Source organism: Alosa pseudoharengus, unplaced genomic scaffold, assembly GCF_046254945.1.
Source record: "Alosa pseudoharengus isolate Yale_2024_CS ecotype anadromous, Long Island Sound unplaced genomic scaffold, YU_APseudo_1.1 YU_APseudo_1.1_scf_17, whole genome shotgun sequence".
NCBI lineage: Eukaryota > Metazoa > Chordata > Actinopteri > Clupeiformes > Clupeidae > Alosa > Alosa pseudoharengus.
This window is the reverse complement of record NW_027468640.1, coordinates 24,307,706-24,329,018: the sequence shown is the minus strand read 5'-3', so window position 1 is coordinate 24,329,018 and position 21,313 is coordinate 24,307,706. Positions and strand designations below refer to the sequence as shown.

At 41.7% G+C, this 21,313-nt stretch overlaps 1 protein-coding gene across 1 annotated transcript in view; it reads right to left on the bottom strand.

Annotated features, from left to right (window-relative positions):
- The window catches only part of LOC143127496 (uncharacterized), a 17,876-nt gene extending 991 nt beyond the window's left edge, over nucleotides 1-16,885 (bottom strand). Inside the window, exons 1-11 of the mRNA XM_076289035.1 lie at nucleotides 16,775-16,885; nucleotides 12,118-12,254; nucleotides 11,860-11,959; nucleotides 11,583-11,668; nucleotides 10,612-10,783; nucleotides 10,334-10,513; nucleotides 10,007-10,215; nucleotides 9,868-9,910; nucleotides 9,637-9,751; nucleotides 9,389-9,539; nucleotides 1-9,020 (exon numbers count right to left, since the gene is read on the bottom strand). The exon at nucleotides 1-9,020 is cut by the window's left edge and continues 991 nt beyond it. Of these exons, the coding sequence (XP_076145150.1) occupies nucleotides 1,014-9,020; nucleotides 9,389-9,539; nucleotides 9,637-9,751; nucleotides 9,868-9,910; nucleotides 10,007-10,215; nucleotides 10,334-10,513; nucleotides 10,612-10,783; nucleotides 11,583-11,668; nucleotides 11,860-11,959; nucleotides 12,118-12,252 (9,198 nt within the window). The 5' untranslated portion in view covers nucleotides 12,253-12,254; nucleotides 16,775-16,885 and the 3' untranslated portion in view covers nucleotides 1-1,013. The remainder of the gene's footprint in view (nucleotides 9,021-9,388; nucleotides 9,540-9,636; nucleotides 9,752-9,867; nucleotides 9,911-10,006; nucleotides 10,216-10,333; nucleotides 10,514-10,611; nucleotides 10,784-11,582; nucleotides 11,669-11,859; nucleotides 11,960-12,117; nucleotides 12,255-16,774) is intronic.
- Nucleotides 16,886-21,313: the final 4,428 nt, after the last annotated feature.

Genomic DNA, 21,313 nt, shown 5'->3' with positions numbered 1-21,313 from the left:
GGAAGCGCTCTAATGTGAATGTAAATATGAATTGCAATGTTGTGCTCATACATGATTCAATTAATCTGCACAAGGATGCTAACATTGATGACTGTTGTAATTTCACATGTTATTGTATGTATGTTTGAATATAGGATAATGAATAAGAATCGGGTACAGGACACAGGCCTAAGTTGAAAAAAAGTGTATTTACAAAGAAATTGAGAATCTTGGTGAATTAAAATTTATTTTGAAAATGTAAATTTAACATCTACCTCAATCTGAAGGCCAACTAATGTGAGTTATTCTAAACAGAATCTTTAGGTGTAAAAACTGATAAAGCAAGTGACCTACAGATTAGGAGTGAAGCGAAGCAGACATATTTTAGCAAATATAAAATTATGATGATAATAATAATAATAATAACAACAATAGTAACAACCTTTTTTTCATATTTTGAATGCTAATGATATTTGATGACAAAAATAATTGCTTCATTTGGATATTTCTTGACACCCAGACAGTGCTTTGGGGACACAAAATAATTTCACTTTTTACAGGATTACAACTGATACATTCAGTTTTATGTTGCATTAATTTACAAAATACAAAAAAGGTCAAATCAGTTGAGAAGAACACAACTGCACATTATTTAATTATTTTTTTCATATTGTAGAAAATGTTATATAAAATGATTTTATTTCAATGTGTTAATTTTTCATGTTAAAAAAATTATATCAATGTGTCATTTGTAATCCATCAAAAAAAGTCTAAAAAGCCAAGTAAAAACTGCCAGGTATTTTTGGCTCCGTCTTATTCTCCTGGACACCATTTATCTAGTTTCTGCTACATTACTGAAAAAGCTTGTAACTTGATACAAAAATATAATCCCAAAACAGACCTCAACTCCTTTGTATCAGCATTACCATAGAGCATTTGTTTGTTTGTTTTTATCTTCACATCTAATTCTAGTACAATAATGTGGTCCCATAAACTTGAGTGCCCTTCTAGCTCCAGAAAGGATTTTTTGCACTCTATTTTTTGCGCGAGGACCGTCGCAAAGGTGTAACATCAACCTTAGTCCTCTTCTTTCCCTGAGCAGTCCTATCCCTTATATTCTTGTTGGTTGGCATCTCGGCTACCTCCTGATCACTCTCGTCTTTCTGCATGGCTCTTTTGCGGCCGGGTGTTTGGATAACTGACCTCCCTCTCAAAACCAGCACATCCTCCTCCTCTGAGCTTTCTTCTCTGTCTAGTGCTTCCTCACCTGCCTCCTGATCATTCTGCTCTTTCTGAATTAATTTTATGCGGTGTTTGGGTGTTTCGATAATTGATTTTCCTCTCAAAACCAGCACATCCTCCTCCTCCTCCTTTGTGTTGTCATTTCTCTCTGGTGCTTCATCACCTGGGTGATCTTCCTCCTCGGGTTCTAAGGCTAAACTGATATTCACTTCATCGCTCTCAGTATTTTCTAATGTGTTAGCCTCAACTTGTTGTTTCTCTCCCTCATCTTCCTCAATCTTATTCTCCACCTCTGTTGAAGCATTAATGCTTTCCTCTTTCCCCATGCTAGCCTCTGCATCCATTTTTTCCTCTTCTGCTGGGGTTTCCTCATCCCCTATTTCTTCTTCTTTGTCTTCCTGCTGGACTTCTGCAGCTGGAGTTGCTTCTGTTTCCTCTTGATCCTCAGGAGTTTCATTAAATCCTGAGGGAGTGGACTCAACTACTATTGTTTTACTCCTCAGACGCGTTGTTACCACAACTGGAGGAAGTTCGTCCACTTTTTCTTTGTCTGCAGTGCTTTGTTCTTGTTCAAGCTTCTCATTGTTATCTGCAGGTTCCTCTGTTTGGTCTGTCTCTTTTGTGGAATCACTGATTGGCTCAGGGGTTTCCTCTTCTACTTCCTGAGATACAGGTTCCTCTGGTGTGGCCTCGTTTGCATCTTTAGTCATGTCCACATCATTGTCCTCCTCTGCCTCTTCATCCTCTGGTTCTTCCTCCTCTTGTTTTCGAACACGTTTTGACTGTCTTCGCCCTGATGACTTAGCTGCTCTTCGTCTCTTCTTTGGCCTTCCTCTTGGCTTCTTGCTTAGAGTTGGTGTGTCATCTGGATCTGAACTAATCGGTGCCAATTCACTCCGTCCTTCAGGGTCTGAGATCTCAACCTCATCCACTGCAACATCCTTGTCTTCTTCAGTCTGGCCCTCCCTACCTTCAACCGGTGCTGCTGCCTCCTCAACTGCTGGCATTTCTTGTTCCTCCAGATCAACATCATCTGCTTTAGTCTCTGTGTTTTCAATCTCTGATGTCATCTCAATATTTGTCATTTCTAAGTCTGATGGAGGACAACCTTCTTTAAGGTCCACCAAAACGACTGTGGCTTTTTGCAATTTGAGGGTCTCAGACTCCTCTGGAGAACTTTCCTCAACAGAAGCATCTTCCTCATGTGCTGAGATGACTTCCTTATCCACTGCGTCTTCCAGGGGTTCAGCGGCATCTGTGTTTTCAGTGTTTTTCTCCTCATCCACCACTTGATCTTCTTCCATTGTATCCTGTTTTTCAGCACCATCCTCATCCAGTCCTTCTTGACCTGAGCTGGTGACATCCTCCGCAATCTGATCCAATGCAGCTGAGGCATCCACAATAGTTTCTACTTGTTTTTCATCTAACAATTTTTCCTCTTGCATCACCTCATCTGCTGCCTGTTGACTATTGTCCTCTTTATCAGCGTCTTCCTCTGCCTCAGTTGTTGGCTGGCTGTCTGATTGGGCCACCTTTCTCGTGCTCCGTCTGGTGGATTTGCGTTTGGGTGTGGCCTTCACTGCTTTTGTTCTGCCTCTGAGGACTCTCTGAGATGTCTGTGGAGCTTCATCATCTGAGGTCTCCTCAGCGGTCTGTTTCTCCTCCTCCATCTGCTCTTCTGCTGGTTCTTCCACAACTTTCTTACTGACTCTTTGGGATTTTCGTCTGGGAGGTTCTGTGCTTGCAACAGCTCTTCTTAGGACTCTTGTCTTCATGGCTGGGCTTTCTTCTGCTTCATCTGCTCCCATATCATGATCTGATGACTCCTGTGTGGTTGTTCCCACTTCATCCTGAGAGACCTGAGAATCTGTTGCTTTTACATTTTCATCTTGTTTATCCTCCTTTGCATCCTTGTCCTCTTCGGTCTGTGGTATCTGTTCTTCACCAGTTTCAACTTCATCAGTTCCTGGTGTCTCTGTATCTTGTGTCACTAAATCTGGTTGAGGTAAAACTTTAGACACATCCAGTAAGACAACAGTAGCTTTCTGTAGTTGTACCTCCTCTGTATCCTCTTTCTGATTGTTCCCAGCTGAGGGTTGATCTGTAGTGACCTCATCTATAGTCATTTCCTCAGCCACTGCTAGGTCTTTATCTGGTATGTCATTAAGTTGTTCAGTGCCCTGACTGTCCTCTCCCATTTTCTCCTCTTCTACTTTGCTCTCTTTTTCCATGTCATCCTGCTCTGTCCCCTCAGGAACAGTGTCTGTGGCACCTTCTTCAATTTGCTGTTCAGTAACTAAGGAGTCATCATTTTCTGGGGCCACATCTTCAACAGGGGCCACATCAACTGTTTCTTCTTCTTTTGGTGCCTCATCTGCTACAACCCCTGCATCATTTTCATCTGATGAGATTTCCAAAGCCATCCCTTCGGCCTCTTGCTCAGCAAAATCTTCCTGAGGAGAATCCTCCTCATTCAAAGGGTCCTCCTCTTCTCCTTTGTCTTGTTCATTTATTTCTGTATTATCTGTTGTTTCAGGAATGTCCTCACTTTGATCCTTTGATGGTAGGGGTTCCTCTTCTGTTTCTTTTGATTGTTGAATTTCATCATGCTCCTCCTCAGGTTCCTCATCTGTTTGGGACACCTTCCTCATGCTCCGTCTGGTGGATTTGCGTTTGGGTGTGGCCTTTACTGCTTTTGTTCTGCCTCTGAGGACTCTCTGAGATGTCTCAGGAGCTTCATCATCTGAGATCTCCTCAGCGGTCTGTTTCTCCTCTTCCATCTGCTCTTCCTCTGGTTCTTCCACAACTTTCTTACTGACTTTTTGGGATTTGCGTCTGGGAGGTTCTGTGCTGGCAACCATTCTCCTTCTCAGGACTCGTGCCTCCATGGCTGGGCTTTCCTCTGCTTCATCTGTTCCCTTATCATGAACTGATGACTCTTGAGTTTCCATTTCATCCTGAGAGACCTTGGAATCTGTTGCATCTGTATCTTCACCCTGTTTGTCTGTTTGTGGTACCGTGATATCCATGTCTTCAGTTGTGTCCTTGTCCTCTTCAGTCTGTGGTGTCTCGCCTTCATCAGCTTCAACTTTCTCCTCAACTCCTGATGTTGTGTCTGCACTTTCTACCTCTAATTCAGGTTCAGGTGATGCCTTATTTACATCAACCAAGACAACAGTGGCTTTTTGCAGTTTCACCTCTTCAATCACTTCTGTCTGCTTGTCCGCAACTGAGGGTTCCTCTGTTATGACTGCATCTTCATCAGGTTTCAATTCAGGACTTGCCTCATCTTTTGGTGTCTCCTCATCCCCTGCAACAACTGGGGGAATTTCTGAAGCTGTCTCCTCAGCTTCCTGTTCTACACACTCCTCTGTTTCTTTTGCCTCCTCTGTGGTTTCTTGCTTGTCTTCCTCCTGTGTTTCTGCAAGATCTATCTCTTTGTCATCCACAGCATCACCCTCAATTGCCTTATCAGTTTCCATCTCTGTATCAACCGTCTCATCTTCTTTTGAATGTTGACTTTCTTCTTTGTCTTCAGTAGATTCATCTGCTGCCTCCTGGCTCTCCGCCTCTGCCATATCAACTGGAGTGTTTTCCTCTGCAACTTCCTGGGTACCTGAGGGTTCAATATCCACTTCTACAGTGTTCTTTTCCTCAACCAGGGTTTCCAATTCAGACTCAATCTCAGCATTTTCATCTGCTTTTGCTTGTTGACTATTGTCCTCTTTATCAGCTTCTTCCTCTGCCTCAGTTGTTGGCTGGCTGTCTGATTGGGCCACCTTTCTCGTGCTCCGTCTGGTGGATTTGCGTTTGGGTGTGGCCTTCACTGCTTTTGTTCTGCCTCTGAGGACTCTCTGAGATGTTTGTGGAGCTTCATCATCTGATGTCTCCTCTGCCGTTTCTTTCCCCTCCTCCATCTGCTCATCCACTGATTCAGCTTTCTCATCTGATGGAGCTGCTATAATCTTCTCCACAGCCTTCTTTCTGCCTCTTTGTGATTTGCGTTTGGGAGTCTCTGTGCTGACTACAGCTCTCCCTCTCAGGACTCTCTTCTTCGTGGTTGGGCTTTCCTCTGCTTCATCTGCTCCCATATCATGATCTGATGACTCTTGTGTGGTTGTTCCTACTTCATCCTGAGAAACCTCTGCATCTGCAGTATCTACATCTTCATCCTGTTTTTCAGTATGCTCTGTCACTTCTGTCTCCTCATTTGTGTCTTTGCCCTCTTCCATCTGTGGTGTCTTATCTTCTTCTGTGTCACCTTTATCATCAGCTTCTGATGTTGTTACATTAGCTTTTTCTTCATCTTTTGGTGTCTCATCTTTATCTATACTTTCTGTTTGTTTTTCATTTGGAGAAACTTCTAAATCCATCTCTTCTTGCTCTGCATCGTCCTTGGACTCTGTTGTTTCCTCATTTTCAGTTTTATCACGGTCTTCTGTACTCTCTTGCATTTCTGTTTTTTCCCCATCAATTTCTGCTGATGCATCTTCTGCAACAATCTTTTCAGGGTCCAACTCTTTCTCAAGTTGGATTTCTTCTTTGTCTTCAGCAGATTCATCTGCTGTTGCCTGACTCTCCGCCTCTGCCTCATCAGCTGGAGTGTTTTCCTCTGCACCTTCCTGGGCACCTGAGGGTTTGATATCCACTTCTACAGTGTCCTTGTCCTCAACCAGGGTTGCTGATTCAGACTCGATCTCAGCATTTTCATCTGCTTTTGCTTGTTGACTATCGTCCTCTTTATCAGCTTCTTCCTCTGCCTCAGTTGTGGGCTGGCTGTCTGTTTGAGCCGCCTTTCTGGTACTCCGTCTGGTGGATTTGCGTTTGGGTGTGGCCTTCACTACTTTTGTTCTGCCTCTGAGGACTCTCTGAGATGTTTGTGGAGCTTCATCATCAGAGGTCTCCTTTGCAGTTTCTTTCCCCTCCTCCATCTGCTCATCCACTGGTTCAGCTTTCTCATCTGATGGAGCTGCTGTACTCTCCTCCACAGCCTTCTTTCTGCCTCTTTGTGATTTGCGTTTGGGAGTCTCTGTGCTGACTACAGCTCTCCCTCTCAGGACTCTCTTCTCTGTGGTTGGGCTTTCCTCTGCTTCATCTGCTCCCATATCATGATCCGACGACTCTTGTGTGGTTGTTCCTACTTCATCCTGAGAGACCTCTGCATCTGCAGTGTCTACATCTTCATCCTGTTTTTCAATTTGTTCCATCACATTTTCTGTCTCCTCATTTGCATGTTCTTCCTTAGTCTGTGGTGCCTTCTCTTCTCCTGTTTCACCTTTCTCATCAGCTACAGATGTTGTTAAATCAGTATTTTCCTCATCTTTTGGTACCTCATCTTCCTCAACAATTTCTGTTGGTTTTTCATTTGGAGGAACTTCTAATTCCATCTCCTCTTGCTCTGCATCCTCCTTGGCCTCTGCTGTTTCCTCATTTTCAACATTATCATGGTCGTCTGAAGTCTCTTGCATTTCTGTTGATGTTGCATCTTCCTCAACAATCTTTTCAGGTTCCAACTCTTTCTCAAGTTGAATTTCTTCTTTGTCTTCAGCAGATTCATCTGCTGTTGCCTGACTCTCTGCCTCTGCCATATCAACTGGAGTGTTTTCCTCTGCAACTTCCTGGGCATCTGAGGGTTCAATATCCACTTCTACAGTCTTCTTTTCCTCAACCAGGGTTGCTAATTCAGACTCGATCTCGGCATTTTCATCTGCTTTTGCTTGTTGACATTCGTCCTCTTTATCAGCTTCTTCCTCTGCCTCAGTTGTTGGCTGGCTGTCTGATTGGGCCACCTTTCTCGTGCTCCGTCTGGTGGATTTGCGTTTGGGTGTGGCCTTCACTGCTTTTGTTCTGCCTCTGAGGACTCTCTGAGATGTTTGTGGAGCTTCATCATCTGAGGTCTCCTCAGCGGTCTGTTTCTCCTCCTCCATCTGCTCATCCACTGGTTCTTCCATAACTTTCTTACTGACTCTTTGGGATTTGCGTCTGGAAGGTTCTGTGCTGGCAACCACTCTCCTTCTCAGGACTCGTGTCTCCATGGCTGGGCTTTCCTCTGCTTCATCTGTTCCCTTATCATAATCTGATGACTCTTGAGTTTCCATTTCATCCTGAGAGACCTTGGAATCTGTTGCATCTGCATCTTCAGCCTGTTTGTCTGTTTGTGGTACCGTGATATCCATGTCTTCAGTTGTGTCCTTGTCCTCTTCTGTCTGTGGTGTCTCACCTTCATCAGCTTCAACTTTCTCCTCAACTCCTGATGTTGTGTCTGCACTTTCTACCTCTAATTCAGGTTCAGGTGATGCCTTATTTACATCAACCAAGACAACAGTGGCTCTTTGCAGTTTCACCTCTTCAATCTCTTCTGTCTGCTTGTCTGCAACTGAAGGTTCCTCTGTTATGACTGCATCTTTATCAGGTTTCAATTCAGGACTTGCCTCATCTTTTGGTGTCTCCTCATCCCCTGCAACAACTGTAGGAATTTCTGAAGCTGTCTCCTCAGCTTGCTGTTCTACACATTCCTCTGGTTTTTTTGCCTCCTCGGTGGTTTCTTGTTTTTCTTCCTCCTGTATTTCTGCAGCTTCTGTCTCTTCCTTATCCACAGCGTCACCCTCAATTGCCTTATCAGTTTCCATCTCTGTATCAACCGTCTCATCTTCTTTTGACTGTTGACTTAATTCTTTGTCTTCAGTAGATTCATCTGCTGTTGCCTGGTTTTCCACCTCTGTTGTATCAGCTGGAGTGTTTTCCTGTGCACCTTCCTGGGCATCTGAGGGTTCAATATCCACTTCTACAGTGTCCTTTTCCTCAACCAGGGTTGCTAATTCAGACTCAATCTCAGCATTTTCATCTGCTTTTGCTTGTTGACTATCGTCCTCTTTATCAGCCTCTTCCTCTGCCTCAGTTGTGGGCTGGCTGTCTGATTGGGCCGCCTTTCTGGTACTCCGTCTGGTGGATTTGCGTTTGGGTGTGGCCTTCACTGCTTTTGTTCTGCCTCTGAGGACTCTCTGAGATGTTTGTGGAGCTTCATCATCAGAGGTCTCCTCTGCAGTTTCTTTCCCCTCCTCCATCTGCTCATCCACTGGTTCAGCTTTCTCATCTGATGGAGCTGCTGTACTCTCCTCCACAGCTTTCTTTCTTCCTCTTTGTGATTTTCGTTTGGGAGTTTCTGTGCTTACCACAACTCTCCTTCTCAGGGCTCGCTTCTCGATGGTTGTGCTTTCCTCTGTATTGTCCTCAGCATCTCCATCTGACTGTGCGTCATCTTGTGTTTTTTGTGGAGCTGTCTCTACCCCACTCTCTATTGTCTCATTACTGACCTGAGTGTGTGTGTCTGTTTGGAGAATGCTCTCTGATTCTGCTACAGACCCCTGCACTTCCTCTGTTGTGTGCTTCTCAGCCTCTGCACTTTCTAAAGTTTCAGATTTTTTGTCAGGAATTACGTCCTCCTCATCATCTACCTCTGATGTCATTTTGACATCTTCAACCACTGTTAACTGGGACACATCGCTCACATCAGCTGTAAGAGTGCTAATTACCTGTGAGCTTTCCTCTCCCTCATCTTCCCTTTGCACCTCCTCAACAGGTGATTTACGGGAACTATACTCTTCCTCGTGTGCATCTTCCTCCTGGTCATTCAATCCTGTAGGTGTCGCTTCCTCACTAACAGCAATTTCCAAAGCAGGTTTTACAGTGTCTACAGTAGAGACCTGTTCTGAGTCCCTCAGTTGTTCTGTGGTTTCCATCGGAGTGTCAATGTCCTCATGTCCATCTTTATCAATCACTGTGGCGGTTACATCTGATGCCTGAAAACATTGGCAAAACCATAGATAAAGCAATTTACACAAATAAAATCCGGTCCCTTGATTGTTTTTTTTTTTTTTTTTAAGTTTGACAGCATTGCACTGCATATCCTTTTCCTTTTTCAATATATAGCTTGCACAATACACTTACATGCCCTAGTGTTTCTAGGGCAAAAACACTTCCTGTAGATTTCCAGCTCTAAAAACCTTATCTAGAGTTTATGCTGCTAATCATGTCTAAGCTAATGATAAAGGATACTTCATGTATATAAGCAAGTGGCTCCAGATGTTAAATCTCCAAAGTGTATGTCATACAATGTGTTTACATGGTGTAAAAAGGAGAACTGAAAGGATCGAAATAATTTTTGTACCCGTGTCAGCTCATTGACATCAGACTCATCCAGATCAAGTTTTTTCTCAATCACTGTGGACATCACATCTCCTGCCTCCATATCTTCCTTCTGTTCCTCATTCACTGTCTCCTCCACAGGTGTTTCATTACCAGCTTCAATTTTTTCCACCCTATGCACATAATAAAATGATGAAAAGATACTCATTGCTTTGTTTTGATGAGGAAATGGCTAATAACAGTCCCTATTGTGGGGTAATTATGGCATACCTTTTGACTTTCTCTGCGAGGCTCTCATCCACCACCTCACTGTTCTCCTCTCTCAGCCTCTTGCGCCTCAGCTGGCTGCTCTTGCTGCGTGAAATCACAGGCGTGTCTTCAACCTCTGGAAAATTTCAAATGAATTCATGGAGGTGTTGTTAAATCTTCATGAAATCACACCAAACATTTGTGAAATTTATAAATGCACCAAAGATTTGACTCGAAGACTTGAAAATGTACCTTTGGTTATGTGAACGTGTGTGTCCATCTGCACAACTTTTTCCTATGAGCAACACAGACATTGGATATAGTAAGACCACACACAATTTCTTAAAGTAAAGGCTTTTATGAAAAAGATGTGAAAATTAGAAAAACCTACCACAACTTCTACGGTGTACTCAACAGTCTCCTGCACCTTGGTCAGCACGTCCGTCATGGACATATCAAGGCCGACAGACTCCCGGCACTTAATGCCCATATCCAGAATCTTACTGGCAATCTGGGTCCTTTGGAAGGGGCCTCCGACACCCTCAACTTCCCACAACAGACCCGTGTCTGCTGGATAAGTGCTAAGATATTTGCCACAAACTGGAAAAGGAAATATGAATACGTAAGACAAAATGGAGTTTTTAATGTTTTAAGACATTTAAATATGTATTATTTAAATTATTCATAGCACATTCCCAACATTGTAATGTATCTTTACCTTTATACATGGTGGCTGAAAGAGGGTATTTCAAACCTAAACAATCATTCTTAAAAGAGTCCACAAAGTCTTCCAGTATCTGAAGTCCATGTCCATTACTACGATGACATTTTCGGACAAACATAGAATCCAAGACAGGAAGCTGATAACGTTGTGTCAGGAAGCTGCTACATAAACTGCCTATGGAATAAACATATGGAAGAGAATGATCCCAAATGCACAGGACTGTAAGTACAGTATCCGAGGACATTTTAAACATGGAAGAGATAATGAAATACCCTCTGGCTTCACTGAGTAAAAACCGATGGCTTCTCCATTCTTCCAAATGATTTTGGCAAAGTCATTTTCACTGTGACAGAGAAACGGCACTTCATCTTTGCTCATCTCCTTTGCTCTATAGACAATACGGTTGAGAACATAGAGGACCACTCTCTCCCCGACACTTCCCACCTAAAAGTCGAATAGCAGACAAATAAAATACAAAAAAATATATATTTCCAGATAACATATTTGCAAGAGAGCTGGAAACAATTTGCAATGTTGCTGGGTCACTGTGGAATTTGGAGATATATTTCATTAATATATTTGCCTATGAATTCACCACAGTCTTACTGTGAAGAGGGTAAGAAGGGTACTTTCTATCATGTTATATTGTTTCTTAATTGACATTCTCAGAATATCCCAGACCTGAAAATCCACAGCGAGTAAGAAAAAATAAGAAAGTAAGAATAGGTTAATCAGAAATCATCTTTATGCAAATTAGCAGGTTAACAATGCAGTGAACTAAACTTATGAGTTGAAAAGTTCATAGGTTAAACGTTAATTGTGTATTTTTTTTCACTCTTGAATGATAAACAGAGGTCAAGTCAGAGAATGGAAATGTTTCAACATTTCAACATTGTTTATAGAGATTGCCTTGCTACTTCCCACCAACAATCCACAAACTTATTCTGATTCTTAATAATTAATTTGAATAAATACACAAACACATTTTATTGCAGGTACTATGAAATTAAATGATCAGTAGTCTAAGTAGCCAAGGACTACCTATATTATATACCTACTATTATATAAATCATCAAGTCTTCATCATGATGGCTCTCAAAACGTACCCAGTGACCATATACTGTAGGCAACAATATAATAATTATAATTCTGGCAAGCAAATAAAATTACACAATGTATTGCTGGAATGCAAACTATCTGTGGCAGTAAATGATTTAAAGTAGCCCCAAAACTTGCTGAGTACCTTAAGAATCCCTTCCCGCGAAGAATCTGATGTTTTAAGGACATCCTCCACGGGCCACCACTGTCCCTGCAGGTACAGGCCAACAGCTGGGAGCACAACAGGAGGAGAGAGAGGATAAGATGGGGTGAACAAGAGAATGCACATGTACTCTAAGCATCCTATGTCAACATCTGATGCAGTCAAGAGTGTCTTGGGTGCAACACAGAGTAGTTGGGTTACCAGACTTTGTTGTAACAATGAAATCACAATATTTTTCATTTCATTCATCATGTTTTACCTGTGAATGGATCTTCAAGTGTAAAAAGGGCAAGGATCTTGTGTTTGACATCTGTCCCATGGAGAGGAACGAAGCTTACATTGCAGAGGCCTATTTCAACCTACCCAATTAAAAAATGAATGAACAGGGTTTAAAATAACTTCTTGTGGTAATTGTACGTAAATTAGTTGTTTGTTTGTTGGTTTCACCACGTGTTAATGCCGCATTCCTTCTGAACTCTAATAACTGACTATCACGTGCACTTCAGTAAGTATGTACCTTTTTGGAATTGGACAAGTTGAGGTATTCAGGTGGCTCAGAGTTCCGGTAGAGCAGTTTTGCCATATAGTCTTTGGAACTCTGCTCCAGGGATTCATAGTCCACTGTGGTGAGGATATCCACAGGGAACGCCATCCCTACAAACAAGAACAGAAAACAAAATGTCTGTCACACATTTCACAACAAGACATCTCATAGCAAATACCTTTAATCTAAAAATAAATCCAGGATGCACGGAACAGGGTCACTGGCAGTTCTGACACTCAACCAACGCAGGAGTAGGTGGGTTTCCTCTTGATGCCACATGCACATGAATCTCTTTTTCAACTCTTTCTTGACTAGACTGGATTGATAGACTTGCTTGAGTTGATAAAGTTAAAGGGATTATAAAGTCACACATCCTAATCAGTGTTTGAGAGGGGTAGACTGCATTGAATTGTGTCTTAAATGAATTATAGTAGTACAACAAATACAAATGAATGACAATGAATGGCAAAGGAAGAATTATAAAAACAGAATAACACAAACACAAACTATACAGCAACCGAGGGGCAGTCTCCAGTGGGCTGTTTGGCTTGGAGAGTATCATTACCCCTTGTCGTCTAATGATTTAAAGATATGCCGCATATGGGCTATAACAGTGCCATGTGTTTATGTGCTTCAGCTAAGGGTCAGAAAATGTCATGCCAGCACTTGCTCCACAGATCACAGACTGAATCCATATAAACAGAACTGCGAAGGAAGTGTTTGTGCCTACATACAACAATTTTATACCACCTGAGTGTTGCTGTTTGAAACTCTCACCACCTCAAGTGAAGTAGGTGTGATATACTAGATGCTTTTACGGCCTGCTATCATGACATGAGCATACTGAGTGAAGGCAGAGCTTATCAGGAAAACAATAAGGGAGATGAACCGCATAGAGCCCCATCTGGTGCCCAGCCCAGTGTTTTGGGGTTTCTACTGGAGGAGTGCCAACGCAACCACAGTCTCGGCAAAAACCGCAGAAACTTCATAAGTGTCTCCGCCATGCACAATAATTCTCACTTGTGTGTTTCTCACGGCTCAGACACAGGGCAGTTCCAGCCTGACATGTGTGCCTCCATAGTGAGGATTTCCTTATTTTGCGGCCATAGAGCTTCTCTGCCAGCTATTTCAAATGTGCTCATCCCTAATGTCTATGACGATCAATATTTTCTTCCTAATGTCTATGAACTATAATGATCTATCATTTCTATAATTTGAAGCTCAGACTGTTTTTGCTTTCTTCTTAATCAACTCATTACGCATTTGTTTAATAATTCATGGGGAGAACACACATACAAATTCTCAGAACACTTTATCTGACTCAAAAGACTCATCTGACTCAAAACATAATGGGTGAACATAACTACAAGCTTACCAAACATAACTAATGAGTAATCTTAATTAAATGAGTGAATCTTTAATGTTTGAGGAAGACTATGTAGGGCAAACGGAGTAACATGAACATGTCACATGTACTGAATGCTTATTGATCTTGTCACATACTTCCATTTAAGCAAAGCACATAAAGAGATAGAATTCACCATAGACACCAAATCACAAAATGCCTTCAACTGACCTCTCACTCGTGTTCTATATGCAAATGAAATATAATGCAAAACCAGTGAAGAAATATTTCCAAAACACTTGCACTAAAAGCCATCAGATAACCATACATATCATACATGAATAGTCTTAAGAGCCATTTCAACAGGAACCCACCCTTTGCCCCACCCCCTGCAATGTATACAGACTGGCATTCTTTCAAGTCACTCAACACAACTGCTTGCTATACGTTACAAGAGTCACAGCCCATATAAGGCAGCACAGAAAGTATAGGGTTAAAGCATTCCTGCCCAGAGAATGTATAGACCTGGGAGGGGCCATATATAAATTACTCTGACAGCCAGAGTCTCTGAGCACACCACACAAACAAACATGGCTTTTGTTCCTAGGGTTAGATCCAAGTAGCCTAATGCTGCGACAAGAACCTAAGTTTATATTCCTGAGACCAGTGGTAGTGTTTGGGGGGAAATATAAACATTGCGTTCTCGGCAGTTCGCACAGAAATTCATACAATGGAGAGAGTCCAGTAACAGGGTGAGAGAGGTCCAATAAAGTGAATTCATGGCTTGGTCAAGTTAACCTTCTAAAAAACTCCAACGCGTTTCGGCTACATGCCTTCTTCTGGGAGAGTTAACTTGGAGTTTTTTAGAAGGTTAACTTGACCAAGCCATGATAATAAAGGCTCTTTAACTTTTTCAATAGAGAGTGCCTTGGAGTTTCTTTGATTCTTGGCATTTAGTTTCTCGTCCAAAGAGCACCTCTGAAGTGCTCCTCTACCCCCATTCTTTGTTGAAAGTGAATTCATACTTCAGTCATGCATGCTCTGAAGAGGCATGGAGTCAAACATGATCGTGTGTCCTGACACAGGTGGTTTGCGTTATTATGAGCCGGATCATGACTTAAACAATTAACACTTTTTCAGGCAATGCTTCTGCTGTCAGAGGGAGGAACCACTCAAGCAGAAAGGCTACTTTGTGTTTGAGTGGAGGAAGAGAGAGAAGGGGGAGTGTATGGTTGTTTGTGTGTGTTCATCTATGAGCACTTGCTGAAAACCAGCTGAACACCACTCCTCTCTCTGCACCCCCCTCAGGGCATGGCGGGCTGAATACCAGAGCGCTGTGCACAATTACGCAGCAAATACATGGACACCGTACTGGGTAAACCAGGATTCTCAACTAACACTGGGCGGGAGACTCTAGTTAGCCTCATTTTCACAAATTATGAAAAACCTCTGACTACTACCTAGATAATGCAACTCGAATAAGTGCGTACGTAGCCTATAGTGGGGAAGAGCTTACTTTAAATCCTCAGTAGACATTGTGGTATAGATTATTTATTTATTTATTTATTTTTTGCTGATAATGCACTTCGAGGATTGTTATGAACTCCATGAAGTTTGCGCAGCAATCAGCAGCAAGCAACTTATTGCACTGCTTTTTCCTGCAAGGATTTTAGGCGCAACAACTGCCGCAATAAGGTAGATAGCTTAACTAAACTTAATAAAAAATGTAAACACAACACTTAACACATGGATTCTCTCATTTTAATTAACACTCAACATGCTGCGCCATAAGAGTACACAATGTTCCATAGCACTTTGGGACCAAGAACGTCATGAAGTTTACATCGTAATTAATAAAGTTGCATTTAATAATCTTCATTCTTTTCATTTTTGCAAAACATCGCGACTCGCCTACAAAAGGAATAAGAGCGTCGATTAATTGAGCGTCCTCATTGTCCAGAACATACAGTCCACATGGATTCTTTTAACGTCTACTACAATGCCCAAATGCACCAGCTCGCACAAAGTACACAATGTTCAACACCAAATAAATCTCGATGGCAATAAAGTTCGAGCTACAACGTTTCACAGAGTCATCCTTGACAGCAGCACAATCCACTGACAACAAAATAAGGATTCAGAAAGACTTATCGCTAGAATAATTTAAGTAAACGCATGTATATGACTTTGCGTGGCCATGCGTGTGGTTAAACATGTTCAGAGGAAGAACGATTCACATTGGCATATCACGGGTACGTGTGACAAACCCCCAAGTTAAGACCGAACTGCGTCTGACAGCGTTTGGTCGAACCTATTCACACGGTTTTTAGCGCTACAATCTCTGCAAAAACAGGACATTTTCTCTTCATTGCATTCTAAGCCCTCCTAGATAAAACTGCTTCCACACAGACATCAGCACATCGCTTAGCCTACTCTTAATGTCCAAAATTAAACAATACACTCAACATATGACTTCAGATCAGAAAAACAAAATGGAATGTTTAAATATCTCTAGGCTTGGACAAAACCAGGGCAGTCCCTCTGAGTGGAGTGAGGCAGCCATTCTCTGAACAAAGGTGGGAGTGATCCCTCCACAACGCCACGCTGCAAGAGGGAATCCAGTCAGCGACAACTACAGACACCAATCAAAACATTAAAATGCCATAGACGCACTACACATTAGAATTTTATTTCCAGCATGCATCAGCATATAGACAAGCTACGACCTACATTCATGTGAACATAAAAGTTTCAGATCGATAGCCCATTGCAGTTTGCAACACCCTGAAATCATTGTTGTACTTGCTACTTTGTTTTCTTTAGTCGACAATGCCACCCAGTCGTTTCCTTGAGCACAAAATAATTTTTTATATATTACCGGTATGCACAAAATTGGAAAGGTATGTCGGGCTTGCTACCTCTATGTAGAGGTAAACGGCTAGGGTCCTAATAAATTAATTGGCAGATATTTCAGGATAATAGCACACTCTCCAGTCTCGAGTAACATATACAAAAAGTACAAATATAATAGTCTGTTTTTATTCACAGCAATGCCGTTCACACTGTCACGTCTTCCTCTTTTATATTTAGAAGCAGTAAACCCTGTGAACTTCAGAGCATGGAGCGAATGGATTAGTAAACAAACTCTAATCCCATATATTGGTGATGCAGCTCTCTCTTGCAGCGCGCCATTACGCTGTTCTCATTCGACGAACGCAAGTTTACAAAAATTATATGCATAGACTTGTGCCCAAAATCAATGTCTGAAAGAGTTTTTGTACATACCTTTTTGCCACTGGAGTCAATAACTCTGCCCAAGTTCACAATCGTTCAAAATGTCTGTATTTTGAATTCCACTGTTACGGTAGTATTGCGTACCGTCGCTCTCACTACAAGCTGTGACGCACGCCCCCGTGGTGCAGCAGTGGCCAACTGAACAGCGCGCGCAAAGACATTGCATAATATTCATCATAGGCCTATCCACATTTAGGATTTCACATTAAATATTGTGCCAAAATATTTACCAGATATATTCTTGATCATATTAATATTTAAACTGAAAACTGCGTGGTGTAACCTTATCCTTCATGGATTTTAGTTATTTGGTTTAAACCTTTGTTTGAATTCTTGGTATGGGGCTTTCTCTGCTGTCAACGGGAGCGGGAACATTTCTATGCGTGGTAGTTAGTGGGGAGGATACCAGATCATATCTAACACACTATCCATATGTGTCTGCACTTATACGCTCTGACAAAAGCAAGTGTTATGAAAACAGACCATATCCTACTTCAAAGTGGAGCATTACAATTGTATCAAATAATTGTATCAAAATTGATAATAGAGGGAAGATAAACTTTTAACATCTATAGGTGGGCATTGAGTGTACAGTTGCAGGTGCAACTGTGCAACCACAGATAGCCTACAGTTTTTTTAGCCACTGGTATTGTGAAGAATATGTGGTATTGAAAATAAAAGGGTATACTCCACATTTTAACATGGACGTGGATTTCCCTCTCTCAGATGGGACTTTAAAATACAGTGTAGAGTCTCTTATAGATTGCTTATATTTTTACACTGACTTCTGATTAAGTTTCCTTTACAGAGAGGACCAAAGGAAATGGTTGCAGCCTGCACAAACTTTCACATGAGTGTCAGGGTAATGAGAGGGCATGTCATATGAGGATTGATGCTTTATTGCTTTCTGGATCACCTAGCAGACCAACCAGTCAGTGACCAGACTGGGAATAGTTTTATGGTGTTTTAAGCCCCCAACGTCATCTTCCAGGCAGCGTTGCATGGAAGGCACTAGGGTTAGGCAAGGGTTAGGGTTAGGTGCCTTGAAGTCGACGGTCGCAGCGCTGCCTTGAAGTCGACGGTGAGGGCTTAAAACACCATCGAACCTGGGAATATCCAACATTTCAAAGTAACAAAAAATACTATATAGGAGTCCTGAGGTGTAACTGGACACTTTCCATTAATTTAGCGGATGTGTCTGGGGAAGAGAGAGTGAGTATTGGGGTGTGTTCATATTGAAGGAGAACAATAACAACACAACTGATAATCTGGTACCAATGAGTGCTGCATGAGTTTATTTGTTATTTGTAGACTTTGTATTTTACATGTCGAAGAAATAAAAAGAAAAAGTTATGGGGTGGAGGGCACAGGTCCAAGAGCCTCAGGTATAGGGTGTATAAAGATGAACCTTTAGGTATAGAGTGTATAAAGATGAGCCTCAGGTATAGAGTGTATAAAATGAGTTTAGCTGTGAATGTAACTTAGACAGTTGTGGTAGTAGTCAAATAAACATAATTCCCAAAGAATGAATATGATTAAATTCGATTTTGTTTGGTAGTCATACATCAAACCAAGACCACAAGACATATGAAAATATGGTATCAAAGCCTTACATCAAAGACAGCGTTTGTACAGATATTGATGGATGTAAAACAGGAAGCCCTTTACGGTTCAGCCACATGATGTGGTTTTCAGCAGAGCTCTGAACAAAATGTTCCTGATTGACAGCGTGCAGAAGTGTGTGTACGTTTTTGTGTGTGGTGTGTGTGTTGCGTGTGGAGGGTTGAGGTTACCTTTTAGAAAGCATCTGTGTTTTGAAACATCCCCACAGGGCATTTCATTTTTGTTATGTGCTTGAAGGAAAGAGAAGTTAATTTCTTGTTATTTGCTGTCTGACAAGGGATGGCATATGCATTGTATTGCAGATAAGATGGCCAGAGCTTATCATCAACGGCTGTTACTTTTGAGAGGTTCCTACATCTTAACTTGTTAACTTGTTAAAGGGCCCCTTGCTGCAGCTTCTACCCTCCTATCAAAAATGCTGCATGAGAAACAGAACAGCACATATTGACACTCCCAAAAGCATCAATGCTAGACAGCTTAACAGCTTATCTAGAATGAGTCATCAATACATTAATGGTTCTTGCTTAAGATACTGTTTCACATCAGATTTTTAGCTGTTTTCAATTAGTGGCAGTTCAGGAGAAATATGCAGTTTTGCTTGTGATTCTAAACACATTTCCGAAACAATAAACCTCTTTGAGGAGATCACTCCACTTATGTATACCCATTCATCTGAACTGAGTCAAGGGACCACATCCATATGGTTCCATTTTCCAGATCTTCGTCACGTTTTGGGCCCAGTGAAATTAGAGGCAGACTTGTGCTTCTTAAATATCAGAAAAACGGTTTAACAATAACTGCTTTACGAGAAGGGAAACTGTTACAGCTTAAGATGGCAGCAACTCAGAGGAAGTCAAATTCTTTTCTCTGTCAGCTGTCCTTCAACTGTCATGCTTCAAGTGGCCCTTGACCCATTCCTTAAATGCAATGAATTATTCATATGAAAATAAGAAAGAATATGATCTTCATGTACCAATCTATTCTTCATTATAAATCCATACAACACATATTTGGTATCATGTGATATTTGTCAGAAAACCACCATTTACAAAGTCTTTAATAGTGCAACATTTTATCATATTGTTTTGAAGCCTCTTCCAGCTTTTGAAATATGTGTGCCATATTATTGTCTTTACAATGTCTTCTCTACAGTACAATCATGCTCTATCCATCTAGCCAAATTGTCACAGCTCATAGCTATATGTATAATCAGGGCTGTAGAGGAGGCTTAACAAAAGTAAACACAGTTTAGAAATAGAGTTTATCCTCCTCTTATTAGAGTTTATCCACCTCTCAAGAGTTCATTCACCAATTGCAACTTCTAACAGCATGCAAAAATCACACACTGTATTATCCACATTCACAATATGTACACTCAACACTCTTGGAAACCAATGTATAATGACAATCACTTCCATTTGTAATGTAAAGTGCATCTTTCTGGTCTAGTTTGGTCACATCTCTTCAGTGCGTCTCTGCCTACGATGTGTTCAGCACGTTCATCCATAAGCCCATGATCTGCTCGTCGCAAATATAGCCAAGGTGCTTTTGTCAGACTATCTAGCTGGATGGATGAAACCTTCCTGAGCTCTCCCTTAATGAGATCAGAGCTGGCCTGGCAATGGGGCTGTTTCTAAAAGACTGCTCACCCAAGCCTAATAAATCCCATCCGTTGTTTAAAGCCTGGTTGTCCTCCGGCTGATGCATCCTTTGTGTCCCTGACTAGTGCCGTGCCATGTGGGCCGAGTAAAAAGGTTTCATATGCGTTTAAGCTCGGCTGTAGCCTTTCTGAAGGAAAAATACGCGTTCAGGGTACAGGCTGTAAAACTCCTGCTGTTTGTTCTCGGATGCCAGACCGAAATGTGTTAGAAGGGCAACTGTCAACCTCCTTACTTTTGCTCACACCTGCACACACAGACAGACAACTGTGCAGTCAGGTGTGGTAGATGAGTTGTGATGATCCTCTACAGTTCTTACAGATACTAGAGGACATCCATGGGATGGCAGACAGAACCAGGCTAGAAGAGATCTTCCAGACACTCTGATCTGTGTCCCTCTCCTGATGTCAGCGGCCTCCGCCACAGTGATAAAACGGTCTCCTGCAGCCCTGTTCCAACACTCTCATCCATGTTTCATGACATTTTGACAGAGACTGCAGAACCACTGAAGCATCAGTAAGATGCATCGCTTCCAGCTCAGCGCTCAACACAGCACATCTGTGGTCGGTGGCAAAATGGTTGTCCCTATTGGGTAAAGGATGGTTGATTTATCAACAAACCGGCATAAAACCATGTAACTTTAGTCTGATGTTTTTCACTTGTGTTCCCTTAGTCATACATACGTTTTATAACTGCAGTCATTTATACTTGGCCATTGAAACGGGACAACAGAAGTGTCATGAAATTCAAAACTTTGGTCATATCTGATGGTAATTTTCCTAGTACCACAGATATCTGGAAACTCAGTCAGGACAATTTCAGCCCCCCCATTTCTGCACAACTAGTATCTACAGACAAAGGGTGACACCTGGTAAGCGGAGTCTTCCTTTCTTCCTAAATCTAAAGATAGAGAATTTAAAGTAAAGATAAATGGGTACAAAATCATGAATGAACATAAGAAATACACAGTATGTACATATCCAAAAACATTTTCTAAATCCCGACTCGAATTCTAAACTTGTTTGACTGATACGGTAACAGGATCTGATCTTGAATGTTCAACCCAGATTAGTTGACTGACAAGTATCTAATAAAGAATAAGAATTCTAACTTATTATTGACATGCTTCTACTGCTTACCCATTACATGATATCTGATCAACTGGAGCGCTTCAAATAATTGGGACACATACTCTACTACCTAAAGCCAAAAGAACACCAGCAATCATGTGTTTGCATTGTTAGCATTT